The sequence below is a fragment of the Epinephelus fuscoguttatus genome, linkage group LG15 (genome assembly GCF_011397635.1).
Source record: "Epinephelus fuscoguttatus linkage group LG15, E.fuscoguttatus.final_Chr_v1".
In the NCBI taxonomy this organism is placed as follows: Eukaryota; Metazoa; Chordata; class Actinopteri; order Perciformes; family Serranidae; genus Epinephelus; species Epinephelus fuscoguttatus.
The window spans coordinates 20,050,427-20,071,452 of NC_064766.1; the positions used below are offsets into that span (position 1 = coordinate 20,050,427).

Here is a 21,026-nt window from a genome sequence, read left to right on the forward strand (position 1 = left end):
TTTGGGACGCATTTTTAATTTCTCCTAGCTATTTGAGATAAGTAGGACCTGAGATGATACGAGATGATAATAAGTCCCAATTTCCTCAAATGAGACAACAATAAAGTCCCAATTTCAAGCAAATAAATGTTTAATTTTTTTTTTGTAAAATAGTCAATACCATCTATAACAAAACAATTTGTTAATTCTATAACTATAAATCAGCAATTGGAAATGTTAAATTAAATGAATAATTTCTTATTTTCTTTGGTATTTTTGTTATATACAGATACGCAGTGATGATTGCTGAGTAATATGTACGTTGATGTTATCCAGTGTCAAGTCTCTGATCATGTGAAGAGACGATATGTGAATGATAGCATGCACTAGGGCCCATCATAACTACCTTACGCCACTGGCTTTAAGCATATAAATATAGAGCAATATGATAAAATTGGGAATCTTATGTTATTCGTTTTTCCTTCTCCTATTTGCAATATATGAAAACATGGTGGAAATACAGTGCTATCGTGTGATGTCACAAAGCATATTCAATTTAATTTCACTGGCCAAAAAGTAAGGCTACAGCAATTTTTGCAGCAATAACACCTCAGTACCACTTAATAATAATAAACTGTACATATGTGACACTTAAAATTCTGACAGTTAACACGAGAGAAATAATTTGAATAAATTAATAATTGGTCCTAGAGAACAACAACAGAACAACTGTGTTGAATATTATGAAAAGCACTGGTAAAATTAGAAATGGTTATACTGGTAAATTTGACACTGAAGAAGTTGCTAGTGATATGGTTTGCCTGAGATGCTCAGAGTCCAGATCTGAAAAGGCCTGAAAAATTCACACTACTATTGTCTGTGGCTCCAGTTATCATTCATGTAGAAATGTAGTGTATTAAATGTAGCGTATTAGGTTTAAATAACTATATGGAAGTGCTAAATCTGTCTGTGTGAATGATTTAAAAACTCTACTCCCTTGCTGAGACAGACGTAAAATAGATGTGTGCACAGGACAGATCAACACAATAAATGTACAGTGATCTATACGACAAAATGATACATTTAGAGAGAGTGAGAGTGTCAGAGAGAGATGCACAGCAAACAGCATAGACTGTAAAAATAATGGACATAGCCACCGTGATGTCACACATTGGTGTGTGGACTGCTGTTTTGAAGCCTCGAGTTTGGCATTTTGGCTGTCGCCATCTTGGATTTTTGCAACCAGACATGCAAATATCTGGATAAGAGGGTGGAGCTGTGGAGGAGCAAGGGGTGGATCCATGCCAAACAGTAATGATATTTGGTATTCAGTATTTTGGTAGTTGTTATATGTACATATTAATATATGATAATAAAGGCTATGTTTGTGACAATATTAATCATGTGTGTAATAAAAGTAGAAGTATGACTAATAGCAGTAGTAGTAGGAATTGAATTGAATTGCTGTCTTTTTGATAATTTACGAGGCTTGCCCAAAGCGTGAGGGCTGCTGCAGTGAAATATGAAAGTGATACAACCAAGGGGACTATCTATGCTCCTGCTGCCAAAGCACAGACTGCAAATAGTCCCCGGAATCAAAACAAACCTTGGAGAGAGAAGCAGGAGAACAGATCGAATGAATAGTGTGTGTCTCTGTCTGTCAGACAACATCCAGTATCCTAATGGGGCTGGAAAATGAGATATACGCCACATGTGACTCCAGCCAATCAATTACAGCTGTGTTATCAGTTAATGGTGTACTTTAACTTTGTGGCTTTGTGAGGATGACGGAGAGCTGAAGTCAGTTGATTGCTCACACTGAAGAGCTTTGATCAGTGTTTATCCTTGGGAGTCCGTAATGAGCGACACAAAGCACAACACATTAAAAGCTCCTTGTGAAACACGTTGAGTGTGTGTCTGTATTAATGGATGGGTATTGTGGCCATATGTTTCCCCTACAAAGTCCATTTATCACTGTGTTTTAATCCATTCTGTTACATGGGAGTTCATCAAGGAGCATTTACAATCACAAATGAATCCACGTCTGTCACTAGTCTTCCTCCTCCATCTCACTCAGACACTAAGACCTCCTGGCTTAATCTGTCCTAAGCTGGTGAGACGCAGTAAAGCACAGAGGAATCAGGATTGCATCCAGTAGGGACATTGTCCTAATCCCCTTCTGCCCTCTCCTTTGTAAACACTCTTCTCTCCGTCGGGGTCACTGATGCTTTTTTCTTTCCTCTGTCTCTCCCTATCTCTCTGCCACAATGTGCTTCAGAACAGACGCCGGGAAAACTTAGAGGACAGGAGCAAGGAGCGTGGATTTCTTATGATCTCAAAGAGACTGGAGCCTCACGTGGCGAGTGAGGCCTCATGGTCGGAGCATGCCATGTGCTAGAGCGGTGAGGCAGTGGGAGATCAGGCCCACATCTGCTCTGCGGGGGATCAGACGCTCCAGGGCCCTGATGTGGCAGAGGATACGGGGACTGGTCCGGGCCTGCCGGCACGGTGTGGGATACCCAGTGAACTACAATGACCAGGCCCCAGAGGAACAGGAGATGGTGTGCCTTGAGGTATGGGCATGTTGGAATTTTTATCCCCCCTGGCAAGCCTTACTATCTTGATGATAGCCTCACTATAATAAACATACCACTGATTACTACTTTGGAGCTAATTAATATGGAACAAATACAATTTAAACTCACCAACCAGTCAAGTAAAACTACAACAGTACAAAAAAGATCTTTGAGTACATATTTCAGAAACGTTTTGGATCAGAGAACAGTAACCAGCATGTTGCTTGTTAGCTGCTGCAAATAACAAATAACACTGAAAGTATTCTGTCAAGATTATTACTTTTGAGAGCATAATAAACTGCAGCAATATCCCCACACTTATATATCAAGTATTTGCTCTTTTTATATTGATCCCCAGTGTTGTTACTGTCGTTGTTATTATTGTAACTAGATTGCTCTTGTCTGAGCATCAGCAGCTCCTTTTCGCTTCTTGCCAAACTTCTATTTAGGGATGTACTTCCTGTCTGAACGAGGCCTAAGAAGATTAAAAGAAGATGGTGAGTCTTGAAATAGTGTGATACCAGTTATTGGAAATCTAAATTAAGTTGCAGTCTGTCACACAGACAGACACACAGACAGACAGACAGACTGTAAACATACATTACAGCTAGTATTAATGCCTTAATTAAGTGTATATGTAGCCAGTTGCAAATACATGCAGTCATTTCTAACAGTAGTCTGAAAATGTGATTGAGCTTGGCAGCAGAATATTCCTTGGTAATTGGATATATACAGATTCCTGATAGATTTCTGTAGTAAAGAGAACTATGTTTATATTTACAGAGGGGAAGGGACTGTAAGAAATCCACAGGAGCTGCTCCCAGAACTGAGTCAGTTCAGATCATAACATATACATTACACAAATTGTGTATGTAAAGTACTGGAGCTTGTTGACTTACTATCTAAATATTTTGCATTGCTATGAACTTAGTAGTAAAAAATGTCTATGGAACACAACACAACTGACTGAAAAGACTGTGACCCATGAAATTAGATCTACAGTAGGAAACTTTTCTGAAAACTTTTTGTCATATTTGCTAAAACTCATCCTACTGCCTATAATTCGCTAGAATCGACAGCGACGCACCAGAAACAACCAATCAGAGCCGAGGAGTCTGTAACGAAGCTGTCAGTCATATCAATCACTTTGTGAACTGTGGTCAAACTGTCGAAATGGACAGCCTGCATCAGATGTTCTCATTCTCACCTCAGATGTTTTCAGAAGCATATTTTAGTGTACTGTTTAGCAGTAAAAGGAGAAGGTTTAAGGCCCAGCCGCCATGTTGGAAACAGCTGACCAAAGCACCAAGCACCGCCTACCGGCCGGACCGTCTTTCTTTGATAAGCGCTGCTTAGTTTGACAGTTTGACCGCAGTTCAGGAGCAGTGATTGACATCATCGACCAGACTCCTCTGCTCTGATTGTTTTCTTTTTCCATTCACGTGCGTAAATGCCATTATATACTATGAGGAGGAGGAAGAATATAATGTTTTCTGTTCAAAGATCATCTATTTCATGTACTGCTTTTTGGATATAATAATATAAGTACTCTACCAACTTGATATTGTTGGACTCCTGATGGACAGATTGAATTAATAATTATAGATCAAAACTGAAGCAGCAGAACCAGAGATATTGCCTTTTAAATTCCACGTATTCTTCTTCCACACCTCGCGCCTACGTCACCCACAATGCAACTCAACTCCAAACAGTCTGATCAGAGATTTGAGTGGGTTATGCTAGTAGCAGCTAATCTTAAGCATAGTTGAGAAACAGGCTACAGAGGTCTGGATACCTCAGTTCTGTCTAACCCCACAACACCAGATGCTTTTATCTTTAAACTTGTAGTCTTCAGCCCCAACAGATGCTGACACAAGTGACAACACTTGAAGTAATATATATGAGATTTCACACAGCTCCCTCTGGAGCTACAGACGGCTTTATGAAACTTCTGTCCTCAAGTGTAGCAGGACTCCCTAACACCTGTAAATGGACCTCTAACTTGAGAAAACATGCACTTGTAGATGTTCATATCAAGACTTTGAATTCTGTCTTACTGTATTTTGACTGAATTCACTAATCAATTTGAGGTCCAAACTCATGTTTTCCACAGCAGACATTCTGATTTGTCATTGCAGGAAAAACACAGGTGTTTAGGTGTTACCAACAACACTTTCGATGATCAGTTCCACAAAGTGTCCCCGCAGTGAGCCAGCATGCCCAGTAGCAGGGCTCTGTAGCTGGCCCCACGGCCCTCGTTAATGTTATCATTTACACCTGTGCTTTTCCTGCTGTAACATCTCCATGCCACACATTTAGGGCCATGAATGTTCAGAACCAGTGTGGTAGTGTTGGCAACAGAGAGCTTGGCAGCCTCTTGTGGCGTTATATGCACCCATCTGTATTTTTATCACCCATTTTACTGACTTTATTTAAATATTTTAGCTCTTATTGGATAGTACTCAACAGGAGAAGAGACAGGCACTCAAACCAGGGACATTGCAATAGAACTTTGTCACAGTAGTCACGGTAGAGAAAGCACAGGTGTAATTAATAACCTTAACGATGGCTGCATTTATCTCTGTTGGTTTGCTGGTATTGTGAATGCTGTCTCAATATCACAGCTTATTGGGAGCCTTAAATGGAACGGAGCCACTGTGTAAATATTATTAACACCTTTTCCTACGATGACAAGTCAAAATGTCTGCTGTGAAAAAAGCTCTATGACATTGTCAGCATCTTAGACCTCCACCAGGATGCCTTGACCTGTCTTTATTTTAGAACTGTGACCGAGTTAACACTAAATCACAGATTGTATTGATCACCACACATACAGAATATAACATATGTAACAAAAAGTGCTCATCTTTCACGCTAATGATTGGCCTTGCAGTCAGTTCATAAATTTACCTCCTTGCCCTAAAAGCCTATACCTGTTTCCATGTATTGTGCTGTATATAGATTTATCCATGCTTTATCTTTGTGAAAGTGTATATTTAGCTAGCTTCTCATTGTGGTAATAAAAGTAAGCAGTGCGATAACTGAAATGCATTCACAAGCTATTGCTTAATTATATTCTAATTGCATTTTCATGACCTTTATGATGCCGTTTATTTGTTATTATAGAGTCTAAACAATTACAGAAATGACAAGTGGCATACCCTGATAAAGAAAATGCCTCTTGAGCTTAATTTCAGAGCTCTTGTCAGTAGAGCAAAGAGAGGCTGCCCTCCACTTAGTGACTATTGATAGTCCCAGGAGTTCCTGTACATTTTAAGTAGAGAGCTGTGCTATCAGTTCGTGCAGGTAATTGAAATTTATACAAGGAGACATGATATGATTCTCATTTGTATTCTTTTAAGAGCAGCCTCAAGCCACTTTGCACTGCATATGTTGTGTGAGCGTTCTTTTAAAACTTAGATCAGGGCCACAGATCAGTGATGGCATTTTGGACTCGGCTATTTGCAGTACTTGTAAATCCATTAAGTATTTGTTGGTTGGTGTTGTCGTTTATGTTGAATGCATTTTTTTATTGCCTCTGGCTGTGAACTGAATTTCATCCCAGGGGACGATAAAGAAATAAATGTTGCATCAAATAGCATCACAATAACAATCCCATCCTGCAACATTTATAATGATACATCAAATAGCATTACAATAACAATCACTTCCTGTAACATTAAACTTTCAAGAAAAAGGTCAGATAGAATCACAGTAAGATCCTGTGTTTCCCCTGCAAGACTCTTAAATGTCTCTAAATAGAGCTCAATAGAATTGTGTTAACTGTTTGCATGGAGACATGTCGCCAAGAGTTAGGTTGATAATGTGATGTTAAAGTAAAAAACAAAAGAGGAGATGACTGTGTAACTTGGTTATAAGGATTAAGACACTGATTGCGCTTTATTAAATTGAGCCTGACATTTACAGTACAAAGATCAACTTAATGAACACACCTGGGGGAAATTAATTAGAGGAACAATGTCAGCAGGAAATCAAAATCAAATGGAGAGAATATTGGGTAACACCTTACTTGAAGGTATCTACATAAGAATGACATGACACTGTCAAGAACCTGTCATAAACATTATGTACATGTCATAAATATTTATGACTGCTGTCATTAAGTGTCATTTGGTTTCTGTAATGACAAGTTGACATTGTTTGGGTTGTCTTGATTATGACAAGTTGACATTAACCAGGATGACATTACCAGAAGATGTCTTTGTCATAACAACTTGACATTAACAAGAAATGCACCTCTTTTTGTGTTTATGACAAGTTGACATAATGCTTATTATAATTAGATGTGCAAGGTTACAGACCGATTCTAACACTCTGATGTCTGGCAGGATACGACACAAAACTGGCTGTTATGACACCATTATGACAGTGTAATGAATATATGCTTTGATCTAAAGTAAAGTGGTACCATTCTGATTTGTCATTAAGATATCATGAAGGATAAGACTGGCTGTCATGACAGTCTGTAACCTTGCGCGTCTAATTATAATAATCATTATGTCAACTTGTCATGAACACAAAAACAGGTGCATTTCTTGTTAATGTCAAGATGTTATGACAAAGACATCTTCTGGTAATGTCATCCTAGTTAATGTCAAGTTGTCATTACAAAAACCGAATGACACTTAATGACAGCAGTCATCAACGTTTATGACATGTACATAATGTTTATGACAAGTTCATGACAGTGTCATGTCACTCTTATGTAGATACCTTCAAGTGAAGTGTTACCGAATACATTATTGCCATCTTTGTTGCTTCAGAACGCTCACAATGCCAGCCATGATCTTGACATCTTACATTTGTGACCACACTTCCTCTCTCCAGTGCCTATCTGTATGTTAAGCTCCACTGATGGAATCTACAGTTAATTCTATCTCCATCAGAGCTTCACAATGCTTCGAATCCCCTTAATCACACACACTGAAAAGACTTAATTCATCCTCTCCCCCACTTCTGGCGTCCTACTCTTCCGTTTGACCTTGTGCGTTCAGACTCCCTCCTCTACTTGTCATGGCGCCCTCGGAGGGGAAAAGTCTGCGTGTCCGTCAAAATCACGATGGCATAAAGTATCAGTTGTGGCTTGCGTGTGTATGTATCAATCTCTCATGGCTATTTGTGGGTCTGTGTTGCATAACATGAACACAGGGGAAGGTGTTAAATGGAGTGTTGTGGAGAAAGTCACATGCTCATATCTCTAGAGGGGAATAAAGATGCGTGGATGGTCAGGGTACGCCCCAGTTCAGTACAGTAATTAATCTGGACAGGGAAAAAAAATCTCCTTTCCCTACTTTTTGACGAGGTCTCAGAACAAATGCCTAATCCTGAAATGGTTCAATAGGCAGTATCATAAAACAGTACCAGATCTGTGTTGTGTCGGGCACTATAAGAACAGTCCTCCGCTTCGTTTTGTATACACACGCTCACATTTTGCAGCACTTCCATAGCATCAAAGAGCATCTTGACTAACAATGTGACCCAGACAGCATAAATGTGTTGGTGTAAATCAAAGTAGATAATTAGATAAAATACAGTATGCTGTAGTACACATTTGCAGAATAGGCGGAGTGCCATCTGGTGTTTGTGCAAAGCAAAACATGATGTGCACCTACACGCGATGCATGAAAAAAAGGCATAGAGTAGATTGCATTAAAAATGTATGTGTGAGAACACACCATCATCCCCATCTCGATTCTGCATCACATGGAAATAAACTGACACAGTATAATACTCACACAAGCATGTAAAACATCAGGGATTACATCAAGCAGATCATATCTTGCAGACACAACCGTGCCTTTCACAAATTCACATGAGCATCGAGGCTCTATGAGTCAGCCGGTGCTTTACTATCATGTGCATGGAGAACATCATGTTAGTGCTGCGGCTCTAACTGCCTTCAGATGGCAGTGTTGTCTTCTGCATCATTACCGGTGGCAGGCCTGTACTGTAGATTACAGGGCACAACAGGAGCCTGGCAATCATCTGTAGGAGAGTTAGACTAAATGCTCCAATGCAAGACACTGTGGGTAACTTGCACGGCAACCTATGATTTAATTTGAAGTGTATTTAACAGGGACAATGCAGATTAACACTGCTGCATAAGGAGAAGCATGTATTTGTCTATGTATTGTACACGACTGTGTATGCATTGACATGAAAGATTGTGTGTATATCTGTGTGTGACAAGAGGATTAAAGTCATTCACGAAATTAAAAAAAAAACAGTTGAGTGCTCTTGATGGATGGATCACTCAGTCAAATGGGAGCGTAAGTGTAGATTTTGGGGCGGCACAGGGGAAACATCCCCCTCTATATTGAGGACATGTGCTTATGCCCTCCCCAACAACACAAAAGCATTAAAGGACTTAATTACAAACATTTTCACCTCAAGTTAGTGCAGAACATTTCACAAGAATGCAGGAAAGTTAGTGCTTGACGCTCAAAATCTTCCAGGAGGGGACCCCAAACCCCAGTTTTATGTGCCCCCCATTAACCTACGCCCTTGAATGTGAGACTAAACTCCCCAAATGGTGTAACATTTGCTGTCAAAGTCACGCTATCCTTCAGAGAGTTGAAAGAAGTGCAGCTGCAGTAAGCGTCTGGTTGTTTCAGCACCATAGACAGCGACTTCAGGCTAAAGGCGCATGTGCCAATGAAATGATGGCTTTTTGGTAACATTTCTAGATGTTTTTAAGTTTTGTAAATAGCTGGAATTTAATAAGAACTTAAGTGGGGTTTAAACGTGTTTTTCTGTCTGGTGCGTTAGTCTGTAAGCTTTATTTTTGGCTCCTTTTCTTTATCACAAAGCCTTCTTGCATCAATAGTGCGCTCCTGGAGTCTCCTGCGTCCAGGGCAGGGTAAAGGACCTGCACTGTAAAAACCTGTGCCATACTGTCAGGGTTTACGCTCCTCACTGGGCTACTACGAGCTGGAGAGAAGACGCATGCGTACTGACTTGAAGCAGCCGGTCGGGGGAAAAAAAGCCTTATGTGCCATCGGATGTAATCAAGGCAAAGAATTACCTCTTCTCGCTGTGCATACATGGTGAAATTGTAAGTACTGGTAGCAAACCGATGTATCATTTGCACGGACATGTCGTGAGCGGAGCATTTGAGGCCGTTTCCCGGTGATTTGAAATGGCATGTCACTATGTTGCTGTATACAGTGGGCTTTTAACAGATCTAGGCAGTGTCTTTTCGGTGGTTGTCCAGGGCGAAGAAGCTCTACGGTTCTTCATGGTGGCACTTTCCATTGATGGTGTTGTGCGAGTTGGTAATTGCAATGGTTTCTGCTGTTTTTTGTTGTAAAAAATGAAATCGTTCAGCAACCATCACACCGTTACAGTGTCGTTCACATTTCTGCTACGGTAAGATTGGAGGAGAGGAGCGGTTTATTTGGTGTTATCATGATTTATCCTTTGAATGGGTACGACCACCCCCACCCCCCATTTCATCGTCTATAGCCGTTGAGTCAAGCCATAGCATATACTGCAATTGTGTCAGCTTTGAAGGACCCGACACCTAACGCGTAAAATATGCCATTTGGCAAGACGCACGAAATCTGCAGCTGAAGCCTGCTCTGAATGTGAGTGAACCCGCGCGCGGATCCATTTTAGAAATGACCAAATGGTATTCTATTCACTGAAAGGCTGTGATAGAGCGATGCTGCGGTTATAGATTTGCAAGCTGCGCTTTCGCCCCCCCTCCTCTCCCCTCCCATGTACCAAATCTCCTGACATTTTTTTTTTTTTTTTTTTCGAAAGCATCGTTTCTTGTGTCAGGTAGTAGCCGGATGGTGCCGTGTGTTGGAAGCGACAGCTTTGTTACATAAAATGATCTGACAGGATTTGGCAGCGTCTGACCTGGTGATGACACATTTGTTAAAAATCAGACAAGAAGTCATTCTGTGAGCAGAGCCTGTCTGTATCTATAGGCCTGTGATCCTTAATGGGGATTCTGTTGATAGAGAGCTATCATCACAGTTAAAACACAGGAATCCCCCCATGAACATGACAAATGTAGCCTAAAGGTGCATGGCAGGGTGACACTTGACAAGTTAAATCCCTAAAAAAAGGACAAATATTTTCATTACTTTCATGTGCATTTAATTTATTGCCCCACTTGGGCCCAGCTAGCGTTGCAAATCCTTTAATGCACTGCTTTTACACTCAGGCTTTCACAAATGGGATGTTTTAAATTTTGGATTATGAACATTGAGCCGATGGTCAACAATCCATCTCTTTTACACATGCAGTTGGAGCGTATAAGGGAACATACAGCCGGTTTGGGATTAGAAGGACTGAAATGTGCTTGGTGGGTGTATATTTGGCAGCATGAGAAACAAAATCAGCAAATTATTCTTCCATACTTTCCCTCTGAACAGAACAAAACAGCATTCCTTGACAGTTTGACCTCTGGGCATGCCAGCACATGCTCCAGCCCCAGAGCATCAGCAGCACTTCCTGCACACATCACAAATACATAGGTGTCAACTGGTGACTGGTAAAATAAATAAATCTAATTAACCTGGTGGGAGTGATCAAAGTGTTGGAAAAATGGATGCAATCTTTGGTGTCATCACAGTGCTGTCCATACACTGGCACTGATTTATATCATACAAATCCATCGCAGGTCAAGAGATTTTCTTACCACAAGATAAAATCTCCTCATGACATACAAAACGCTAAACTCAGTGCCTCTCCTCTGTCTATAGCCCATGGGATCAGAGCGGATGGAGATGCGAAAGAGGCAGATGTCGGTGCAGCAGGAGTCGGCAGCGGGGGGAACTGCACCGGCCCAGCAGGGCCAGCCGGGCCAGGCCAACCCACGGGGCTCAAATGCATGTTGCTTCTGCTGGTGCTGCTGCTGTAGCTGTTCCTGGTAGGTCTTCCCCACCCGAGAACTCACTGGTCGTGGCGCAACACGGCTGACATTACTGCACACAGGACAGCACAGCCTGTGCTGCTGTGTCTGAGCAGCAGGCTCTGGCTTGTGTCTTATGCTCTCAATATTTTTGCATGTGATCTGTGGACCTGCAGCAGCCTTATTAGAGTGTAAAAGCCTGAACAGCAGTTAGCTATCTGATGAGAAAGTGAGAAATGTGAGCTCCTGTAATATCTGCAATTCAGCAAGCTGAATGTGGAGGGAATCACACCAAATCAAACACATTTACAAGACAACGTAGATTCAGACACACAGCTAAACAAATATAAGCAAACACATTGCTATTATATACAGGATGAGTATTTATGTATGTATATGTGTCATGAGTATTTACATCATATAGGTATCTGATATATGTCTAATGAACATTCACTCATTTTCATTTCTTGATTGATTGTACAAATGTTTAGTCTATAAAATGTCAGAAAATTGTGCATAATGTTCATCATAATTTCCAAGATCCAAGGTGACATCCTCAAATTTGTTTTTTTGTTCGACCAACAGTCTTAAACCCAAAGATATCTGGTTTACTGTCACATACCCCTTTTCCACAAACATGAAACCTGTTCTGTTTTGGTTTTGGCACCTAATTTTGAGCCGTTCAGAGCATTTTGACCAAAAATGAATTGGTTCAGAACCTGAGAAGTTGGGTCTCAGCTGGAACCAAAACAGCAAGTTTTCCTCGACCTAAAGTGCAAACCATGACAGTAATGGGTGTGTCATATTCTACAGGTTAGAAGGAGAAGATGGAGAAGGCAACACTGGAGAAGTCAAATGAGAAATCATCAAAGAGTGTGCAGTAGTCTCATTAATAATTGTTCCATGCTTGTATCTTTAATACCAGAACTAAAGTTCACAGGTGATCCCCGATGTTGCTCCCATTGTTTGCTTCTGTTGGGCATTGTGCAACGGCCTCCACTGATGACACAACCTTGATTACAGTGGTTCTGGTCAAAACTTGTGGAAATGTGGACAGGTTCAACAGATAGGACCAAGGTTACAGGAAAGGAAACATTAATGGAACCAGTTCATGAACCAGGGCTAATTTGGTGGAAAAGGGGGTGATAGAAGAGAAAGAAAACCAGGAAATGTTTATATTTGAGTGTCTGGAACCAGCAACATTTTGCACAGTGATGGCATGGTAGTACAGTTGCCCTCACAGCATGAGGGTTCCTGGCTTGAACCCGGGGTGGAGGGTTCGAGTTTTCATGTTTCCTACGTGTGAGTATGGGTTTTCTCTGGGTACTCCAGCTTCCTCCCACAGTCCAAAGACATGCAGGGTAATTGGTGACTCTAAATTCCCCGTAGGTGTGAATATGAGCGTGAATGGTTGTCTGTCCCTATGTGTCAGCCCTGTGATAGTCTGGTGACCTGTCCATGGTGTACCCTGCCTCTCGCCCAGTCAGCTGGGATAGGCTCCAGCACCCCACAACCCCTAACAGGATAAGTCATTATGGAGAATTAATAAATTAATGACTGAGATGAATAATCTATTATCAAAACAGCTACTGATTAATTTTTTATCGATCATCTAATCAATTACTTGAGCAACTGCCTCAGCTCTACAGGTGAGAGTGCATGGCAAAGAATAACAAAAAATACTATGATGAATATGAGCTACTGTGTTCACACAGGGTGGTTTTATATGCGTGTATACAACGTTTATGAATTATTGCCCTCTAGTTTTATGCCTCCGCCAACTAGCTGTGTTGTAGTTTTCATTCATGTCACTCCAGACTTATATGTAGTGAAGACTTTGAAGGAATTGAATTAAAAGTATTGACTGTATTTTTTGGCGAAATGGAAGTTATCAATATATTTATACATTTGATTCTCGTGAGAAATTTCCAGTGAGAAACATGCTGTCTTCACTCAGAAAATATTTTTACAGAACAGAGGAGTACAGAGGACTGACAGAGAGCTTTGTCACATGGTTCAATGACAATCACGTGAAGCTCAGTATCAGCAAAACCAATGAGCTTGTGGTGGACGACCAGAGGAACAACATACAACAGAAAATAGTAGCCTGATAGCTGACAGTACTTCAACCCGGCAGCATACAAGATCTACACAATCAGCACAGTTACAAGGTGGACATGAGGGCTGGGTAGTGTTTTTAAACTTAAAATATCAGTATCAATACCACAACCCTTAAGGTGATACCAATACCAATAGAGTACTTCATTTAATACCATTTGGTTTCTTCTTAATTTGACACCCATCATGTGAATGGAAGCATTCACATAGACAAAATGCCATCATACTTTAAAATGTTTTGGTGTCATCTTGGCACGCTGAACTGCCAATTCGGTAAAATACACTATGCTCAACGTCACCCTATCACAGACTGTATGGGTAGTTGCTGCTGCCGTAGTGGGTCAATCACACATTAAATCGAAGAATGCTTGTGGTGATTGGCTGCAAGCATAACCTTAAGTTTTAAGTTTTAATAATAATAAGTTTTAATACTACCTAGCACTGGGTGATTTCGGTTGATACTTATACTCAGCCCTAATGGTCACCCAAGATTAGTGTCACCAATTCAGTATCTGAACAAATGTGAAATATGGTCACAATCTCCCCTTCTGTTCCTAAATTATGGCAGGAAGAGTGTTTTGCAGAACATTATCATGTCACAGTGCAATTGACCTTTGACCTTTTTGATATAAAATGTCATCATTTTATCTTATTTGTTGTTTGTGTGAAATTTCGTCATAATTTGTGTATGAACTCTTGAGTTATGGCCAAAAACGTGTTTTGCAAGGTCACAATGACCTTGATCTTTGATTATCAAATTCTAACCAGTTTATCTCTGAGTCCAAGTACACGTTTGTGCCAAATTTGAAGAAATTCCATCAAGGTGTTCACAAGAGTGGGACAGATGGACAGACCGGTGGAGGTACAACCTGAAAACGCTACAGCCTCCAGCCTTGGTTGTTGCTGGCGTGGAGGCATAATGATGATGTGCAGTTAATAATCAGTTTGTCTGTCTCACCACAAGGAATGAAGACCGGGATGAAAGGAACCGAAAGACTTCTTATGATGTCAAAGAAGGGACCTCAGACTGTGAAGACTGGTCAGTTGATGTCACTGCTCAAAAATGCCATATCTCCTGAACATATTTGTGAAAGTAAATGTTGAAATCACTCACCCCCATGTTGTCCACGCTCTCTGCAGCCCTAAGCCCACGCTGGAGGAGGTGCGCTCATGGGGCCAGTCGTTTGATAAGCTAATGTGTTGCCCAGCGGGGAGGAACTCCTTCCGACAGTTTCTTCGCACCGAGTTCAGCGAGGAGAACATGCTCTTCTGGTTAGCCTGTGAGGAGTTCAGCAAAGACACCAATAAGAGCACGGTAGAGGAGAGGGCTCGAGTCATCTACGAGGACTACATCTCCATCCTCTCGCCTAAAGAGGTCAGAGACAGCTCTTGATTACACAGTGTTATTAAGAATATGTTGAATTCAAGGGTGAAACTTCATATCTGACAAATGTTGGTCTCAGTCTCCATGACATTTATGGAAGAGTTTGACATTTTGGAGAATGCGCTTATTAGCTTTCTTTTACAGAAGTGGATGAAAAGATTGATACCACTATCATGTCTGTATGGTAAATATGAAGCTACAGTCGGCAGTTACTTAGCTTAGCTTAGTTTAGCATAAAGACTGGAAGCGGGGAAACGGCTAGCCTGGCGCTGTCCAAAAATAACAAAATTCCACCCAACAGCGTATTTAAAGCTCACTAGCTAACATGTTTGGTTTGTTTAACCTATGAAAAACAATCGAGAAAAAAAAAACAATAATTTTTAGCAATAATTATTAGCAGACTATTTTTGGCTCTGAGCAGTTACCAGGCAACCAGCGGAGACAACAGGAAGTTAAGCCCAGTTATTTGCTACGAGACGAAAATGTTTTGGAACGATGCATTGAAAAGTTACAGCAGTATGAACTGGCTAGTCTGAGCTTGACTCAAGCTAGCTGATGGTGTCGCCTGCAACTCAGTTTGTCATGGTGCGAGGCATGTCCCCTGTTTCAACAGCCAATCAGCTTGCAGTGAAGTCAGCTGTGGCTGTCGACACGTATGTTAGTTAATTATTGTGGCTTCCATCTGAAGCTCAAGTCGTTTTGTTTATGTTTTCACCATTTCATCACCAGAAATGTAACGATATCTTACCATAACTATCGTCATGCATATTTTAATAAGCTACAAATTGGAACGGAAGTCCAGAGGGTTGTTGCTATAGATACTATATACCGCCTCTACTAGTCGCATTGGTGTAAACTGGCAGGGTTTCAGAGCGTTGCAGACCGATGCATCACAAATAATTGCAAGTTTCAACTAGTCTTGTCGCAAATCTTCTGTCTGAACTGGGCTTTAAATGTCTCAGCCAAGAAACAGTTATAGAAACACTAATAATGCCATGTAAACAGCAATTTGTAATTTTGAATTTTTAAACAAATGAGATTGATATGTAAGTTGTTAATTAATGGGCTTTAGGCAGATTTTGTTTTCTTTAGACATTTTCAGTCTCTATGCTAAGCTAAGCTAACTGACTGCTAATGGTCGCTTCATATTTACTGAACGGACGTGTGAGTGACATCAGTTTTGTCATCTATAGGCATGTAACGGTACACAAAATTCATTGTTTGGAATGTGCACATGCTATCATCCCCAATTTTAACCCCGGTTCTTGACTTGCAGGTGAGCCTTGACTCCCGTGTGCGTGAGGCGATCAACAGGAACATGCAGGAACCCACCTTGCACACGTTCGACGACGCCCAGCTGCAGATCTACACACTAATGCAAAGAGACTCGTATCCCCGCTACATGAACTCCCCAGCCTACAAAAACCTGCTCAACACTCTGTCAGAGCAGTCCCCCGAATCTTAGGGTGGTGATGACCTGTGATATTTTAACTCTCTTTATCCCCCCCTTCCTATTCCCTTTTTTAAATTTTTTCTTTATATGTTCAGTGTAGGATTACATGAAACCGGGCCTCGGGCCTGGCCCCTCCCAGGGATCTCAGCGCTATTGTGATCTGCACCTGACTGAAGACACTCAGGTCTCAAAAAAAAATCTCCCGAGGGCTCGACATCACAAGTACTGCTACAGATCAACATAGCAAAACACTCCAAAGGAATATGAATACATTTTATTTCTGTTTTCTTTCTTTTGATAGAAATAATCTATTTTATTTGTGTTCAGAGTTTTTTATGGTCCGTTGTTTTTTTGTATGATTGTTTGGGGGGAAAATGATTCCTACTGTAGACTATATATATTTATGAGTTTGTAAATAGTAAAAATGGAATTGTGGGTATTTTATGTAGAAACGCCTGATTCTATTTACTGCGTATGAAAATCAAAGCTCAAGTCAAAGGCTACGTGTTAGCTCTACTTGCAGGCAGCTTTGTGGGGTACTGTATGATTTAACCTTGGTTTCACCCTGTTTCGTTACCTAACCTCACACTTTGGTACCTGTGACAGCGACTTGGCAACTCCAGTTCGTGTAGAAACTGTGCGTGATGGTTATCAGTGAAGTGACAGAAAGTGATGATAGCTCTTGTCACGGTGTGCAATTTGTTTCCGTAAGAAACTCAAATCAATGATGAAAGGGTATTTTACTTTCTTTACTGAACCACAGATGATTGCCTATTTAAGACTGATTTTTATTTTATTTTATTTAAGTGTGACTCAATGCACACCTCATAGGTTTAATATAGTTTTACCAGTGTGACAAAAGAACCTAAGTAATTCTATTTACCAGATAAAGTATTTTTTTATTTATTGATATCTATTGCCAATACAGAAAAAACAATAAGTACAAATTATAGTTAAGTCCTACGGTGGATTAACTATACTGTTTGGTCACTGTCAGAGACTGTCAGAATTTGGGTTTATTTTATGGGTCAGTAATTTCCTCATAATTTCTGAGAATTTTTCAAAGTAATTTGGCACTAATTTTGTCAGGAAATGAGAATATCCTTTGAAGAATTGCCACAGTAAAATCCAAGTAATTATTCATGCATGATTGGAAACTTAAAGGTGTCTTATGTAACTCTGGAGAAAGACAGTTGATTATTTTGTTTCATTCCCAGATGGTTAAATACAGATGATTTGGGTTGGTAACAGTATTTGACTCCCTGGGAATTTGACTTCAATCAATTATCTTTCATACAGCACCTTTAAAGGAATAGCATGGCATTCTGAGTAACATGCCTAATCACTTGCTAGAGTAAAGCCCAGCTCCGACCAAAGATTCGCAACGAAACGAAACCGTTTTAGAACGTGGCAGAGTGCAGTTGCAGTTGTGTGAACTTGCCGTCTGAGCTGATGGTGTCACCTGCATCTTAGCTGGTAAAGTTGCCGGCAGCTGGTTTTAGAACATAAGGCTTGTCGCCTGTTTCTACAGCCAACTGGCTTGTAGTGAAGTCTGCTAGTCAAGTCAAAATGACTGCAGATGGCGTGATCGCTTGCTGCTCCATCCCTGCTGAGCCTCTGTTTCTGTCCTTATGTGTGCCAGTGTCGGATGGTGGGTCGCTCAAATCAAAATGGTAGTACAGAGAGTTGTTGCATAGAGATGATACACCTCATCTAGTTGCATTGGTGTGAACCAGCAGGTGTTGCAAGTAGTTGCATGTTTAAAATTGTCTTGTCGCGAATCTTTGGTCTGAACTGGACATAAGATGGATGGAGTTATACCTTTCTCATATCTGTTTGCTAAATCTAAAGCTTGGATTCGCACAAAGACTGGAAACAGGGGAAACTGCTAGTCTGGCTCTGTCTGAAGGTGACAGATTCCACCTATCAGCAGCTCTGAAGCTCGATATTTAGCACGTCTTGTTTTTTTAATCTTAGCTGTTTCCCTGTTTCTAGTCTTTATGCTAAGCTAAGCTAAACGACTGCTGGTTGCAGCTTCATACTTATTGTACAGACATGAAAGTGGAATTCCAATGAAAGCAATTAGGCTCATTTTCTATTTATTCAACTCGTGTGTTTGCCGGGAAACAAATTGGACATTTTTCTCATGTTTAGCTGAGAGTTTTTTCAAATTAATCAATTAGAAGTGCATCAATTGTCACTAGTTTACCAATAATTAGTACTTTAATACATATTTTCAGGAAACTTCTTGGAAATTAACAGGAAATTACTTATAAATTACAGATGGGTAAAATAAAGCGTCATCAAAATTTGTGGGATTTTTTTGACAGCAGGTGGAGTCATCTGTGATTTTCACCTAAAGGTCCAGTGTGTAGGCTTTATGGGCATCTATCTGCAGAAATGATGTACAGTACTAATAATTGTTTCAATTAATTTATGATCACCTGAAAATAAGAACCAGCAGGGTTATTTGTTACCTTAAAATGAGCCGTTAATATCTACAAATGGAAGCATATCCTCTTCCACTGAGTCCACCACATTGTACTACAGTAGCCCAGAACAGACAAACAAAACTGGCGGGAGAAGTTTCAGTTCTGCAACTTCACCGCTATATGAGAGTAAATCCTACACACTAAACCTCTAAAAAATCTCACCTGCAATATGAAATTAACTTCTGATTAAAATTGACGCTGGGGTCCAGCCAGGTCAGCAGCAACACCAAAGCTACCATGTAAACTGTGTTCATATGTTTAACGAAAGCGTTTCCATTGACTAAAATTGGAGTTGCCAAGTATTAAATACTTTTATGTATTCTGATAGTTTTAGTTAAATTACTTTGTTGCCTCACAAACGTCACTCAAAGACAAGATCCTCACATGGGGAAGTGCCTTGACATTCAGTTTTATGACATCTTTCTCATGGGCAACAGTTGTTTTCAGACTCTTGCTATATGGGTGGTTACTAGAGCATGAGGCCAGTTTACTGGAAATCGTCCCTCGCTTTGGCCAAATTATCGCATGTGTTTTGTCTTGATTCCTTAGTCGTGACTGCATCGGTCCATTTGGGTGGCGCTACCAAACAGTATGGCGGAGGGTGATGACAACACATGTCTTTATTTGCTGAAGACAAAGATCAATGGATAGGGCTGTTTGATCTGAACTTCTTGCCAACCTGTGTGCTTCACGGTGGCACTTCTACTTGTCTTAGAGTTAACTTTAACTTACTATGTGCAATTTGAGCTGATGGATACACCGCGCAGATCAACCTCAAAACACAATCTAAGCCAATGGTTTGGAGTGATGCCTATAAATGTTGTTTCTTCTTCTGTTTACTATATGAAATGTGTTATTTTGCGCTGAGTTTACTGAAGAATACATTTTTAAAAAAACAAATAATGTGAATGTTTACAGTATATGGTTTAGTTTTTTTTTCTGCTACTCTCCAAGAAAATAATGACTTGTGGGCATTTTGATTAAGATAAAATAAAGCACAATAATTTTACTGACTCTGGAATGATTTGATTTAGCACCATAGTTCCCTCCAGGCTGGTCATAAAGCTCACAGAGCTGGGATTCAACACACCCCTGTGCATGTGGATCCCCGACCTCCTGACAGCAAGACCCCAGGTGGTCAGAGTGGGCGGACACAACTCTTTCACTCTCATCCTCAACAGCGGAGCACCCCAGGGCGGCGTTTTGAGTCCCCTGCTGTACTCCCTGTACACACACGACTCTGTAGCCATTTCAGACTCCAACACCATCATTAGGTTTGCTGATGACACAGCTGTGGTGGGCCTGATTACAGATAATGATGAAAAGGCCTTCCTCAAAGAAGTAGAGGACAGCAACCTACTCCTGAATGTCAGCAAAACTAAGGAGATGATTGTGGACTTTGGGAAGAAGCAGCCAAGGACCTATGGTCCCTTTAATATCAACTGGTCCTCAGTGCAGAGAGTGCAAAGCTTCAAATACTTTGGTTTCCACATCACAGAGGGCCTGATCTGGGTGCTGCATACTGACTCAGTGGTGAGAAAGGCAAGGCAGAGACTGTTTTACCTCAGGCGCCTGAGGAAATTCCAGGTATCCCCTCAAATACTGAGGAATTTCTACTCCTGCATTATCAAGACATCCTGGCAGGAGCATCACTGCCTGGTATGAAAACAGCACCTAACGGGACTGCAAGGCCCTGCAAATAAAGATTCATTCTGAACACACCATAGGCTCTGCTCTACCCTGCATAAAGAATGTTTATACCACATGCTGAAAAACAAGGCAAGAAAAATTATATAAGATCCCAGCCAAAGGCATAACTGCCTTTTTATCCTGCTGAGGTTGGTAAGAAGGTGCCAATTACACCAGGCCAGCACTGAGAGACTCAGGAGGAGCTTCTCATAGCAAACCACAAGAATACTGAATAATAACCCTGGTTTATCCTAAACACTGGCATTTATTGATTACTACCACTACTAAATATTTAAGGAACTGACAACTGTTCATTTTACAGGATTTTAATCTATCAGAGGAAATATTAAAATATTGGTTTGAAGGTTAACATGAGCAAAATGATTCTCTCCCATTGTACACGTCTAAGTGCGTTCAGTCGAAGATGGTGTTTGCCAGAAACATTAGAGGT

At 40.7% G+C, this 21,026-nt stretch overlaps 1 protein-coding gene across 3 annotated transcripts; it reads left to right on the forward strand.

Moving 5' to 3' along the window:
* Positions 1–400: 400 nt before the first annotated feature.
* Positions 401–19,851, forward strand: rgs20 (regulator of G protein signaling 20). Of its 3 annotated transcripts, XM_049599217.1 has the most exons (6): positions 401–1,290; positions 2,258–2,552; positions 11,291–11,457; positions 14,522–14,596; positions 14,698–14,932; positions 16,218–19,851. In XM_049599217.1, exons 2-6 carry the CDS (start codon positions 2,364–2,366, stop codon positions 16,404–16,406), a joined length of 855 nt encoding a protein of 284 aa, XP_049455174.1. In that variant the 5' UTR covers positions 401–1,290; positions 2,258–2,363; the 3' UTR covers positions 16,407–19,851. The 3 variants fall into 3 exon arrangements, with proteins under 3 accessions (XP_049455174.1, XP_049455173.1, XP_049455175.1); XM_049599216.1 differs by lacking the exon at positions 401–1,290 and having other exon boundaries at positions 1,724–2,552; XM_049599218.1 differs by lacking the exons at positions 401–1,290; positions 2,258–2,552 and adding an exon at positions 9,539–9,630.
* Positions 19,852–21,026: the final 1,175 nt, after the last annotated feature.

Bases quoted from the DNA above. Each gene is read 5' to 3' on its own strand.
- rgs20 (XM_049599217.1), top strand. From the start codon at position 2,364: ATGCCATGTGCTAGAGCGGTGAGGCAGTGGGAGATCAGGCCCACATCT. The intron at 2,553-11,290 runs GTATGGGCATGT...CTCTGTCTATAG, and splicing joins AGGAGATGGTGTGCCTTGAG to CCCATGGGATCAGAGCGGAT. The intron at 14,933-16,217 runs GTCAGAGACAGC...CTTGACTTGCAG, and splicing joins CCATCCTCTCGCCTAAAGAG to GTGAGCCTTGACTCCCGTGT.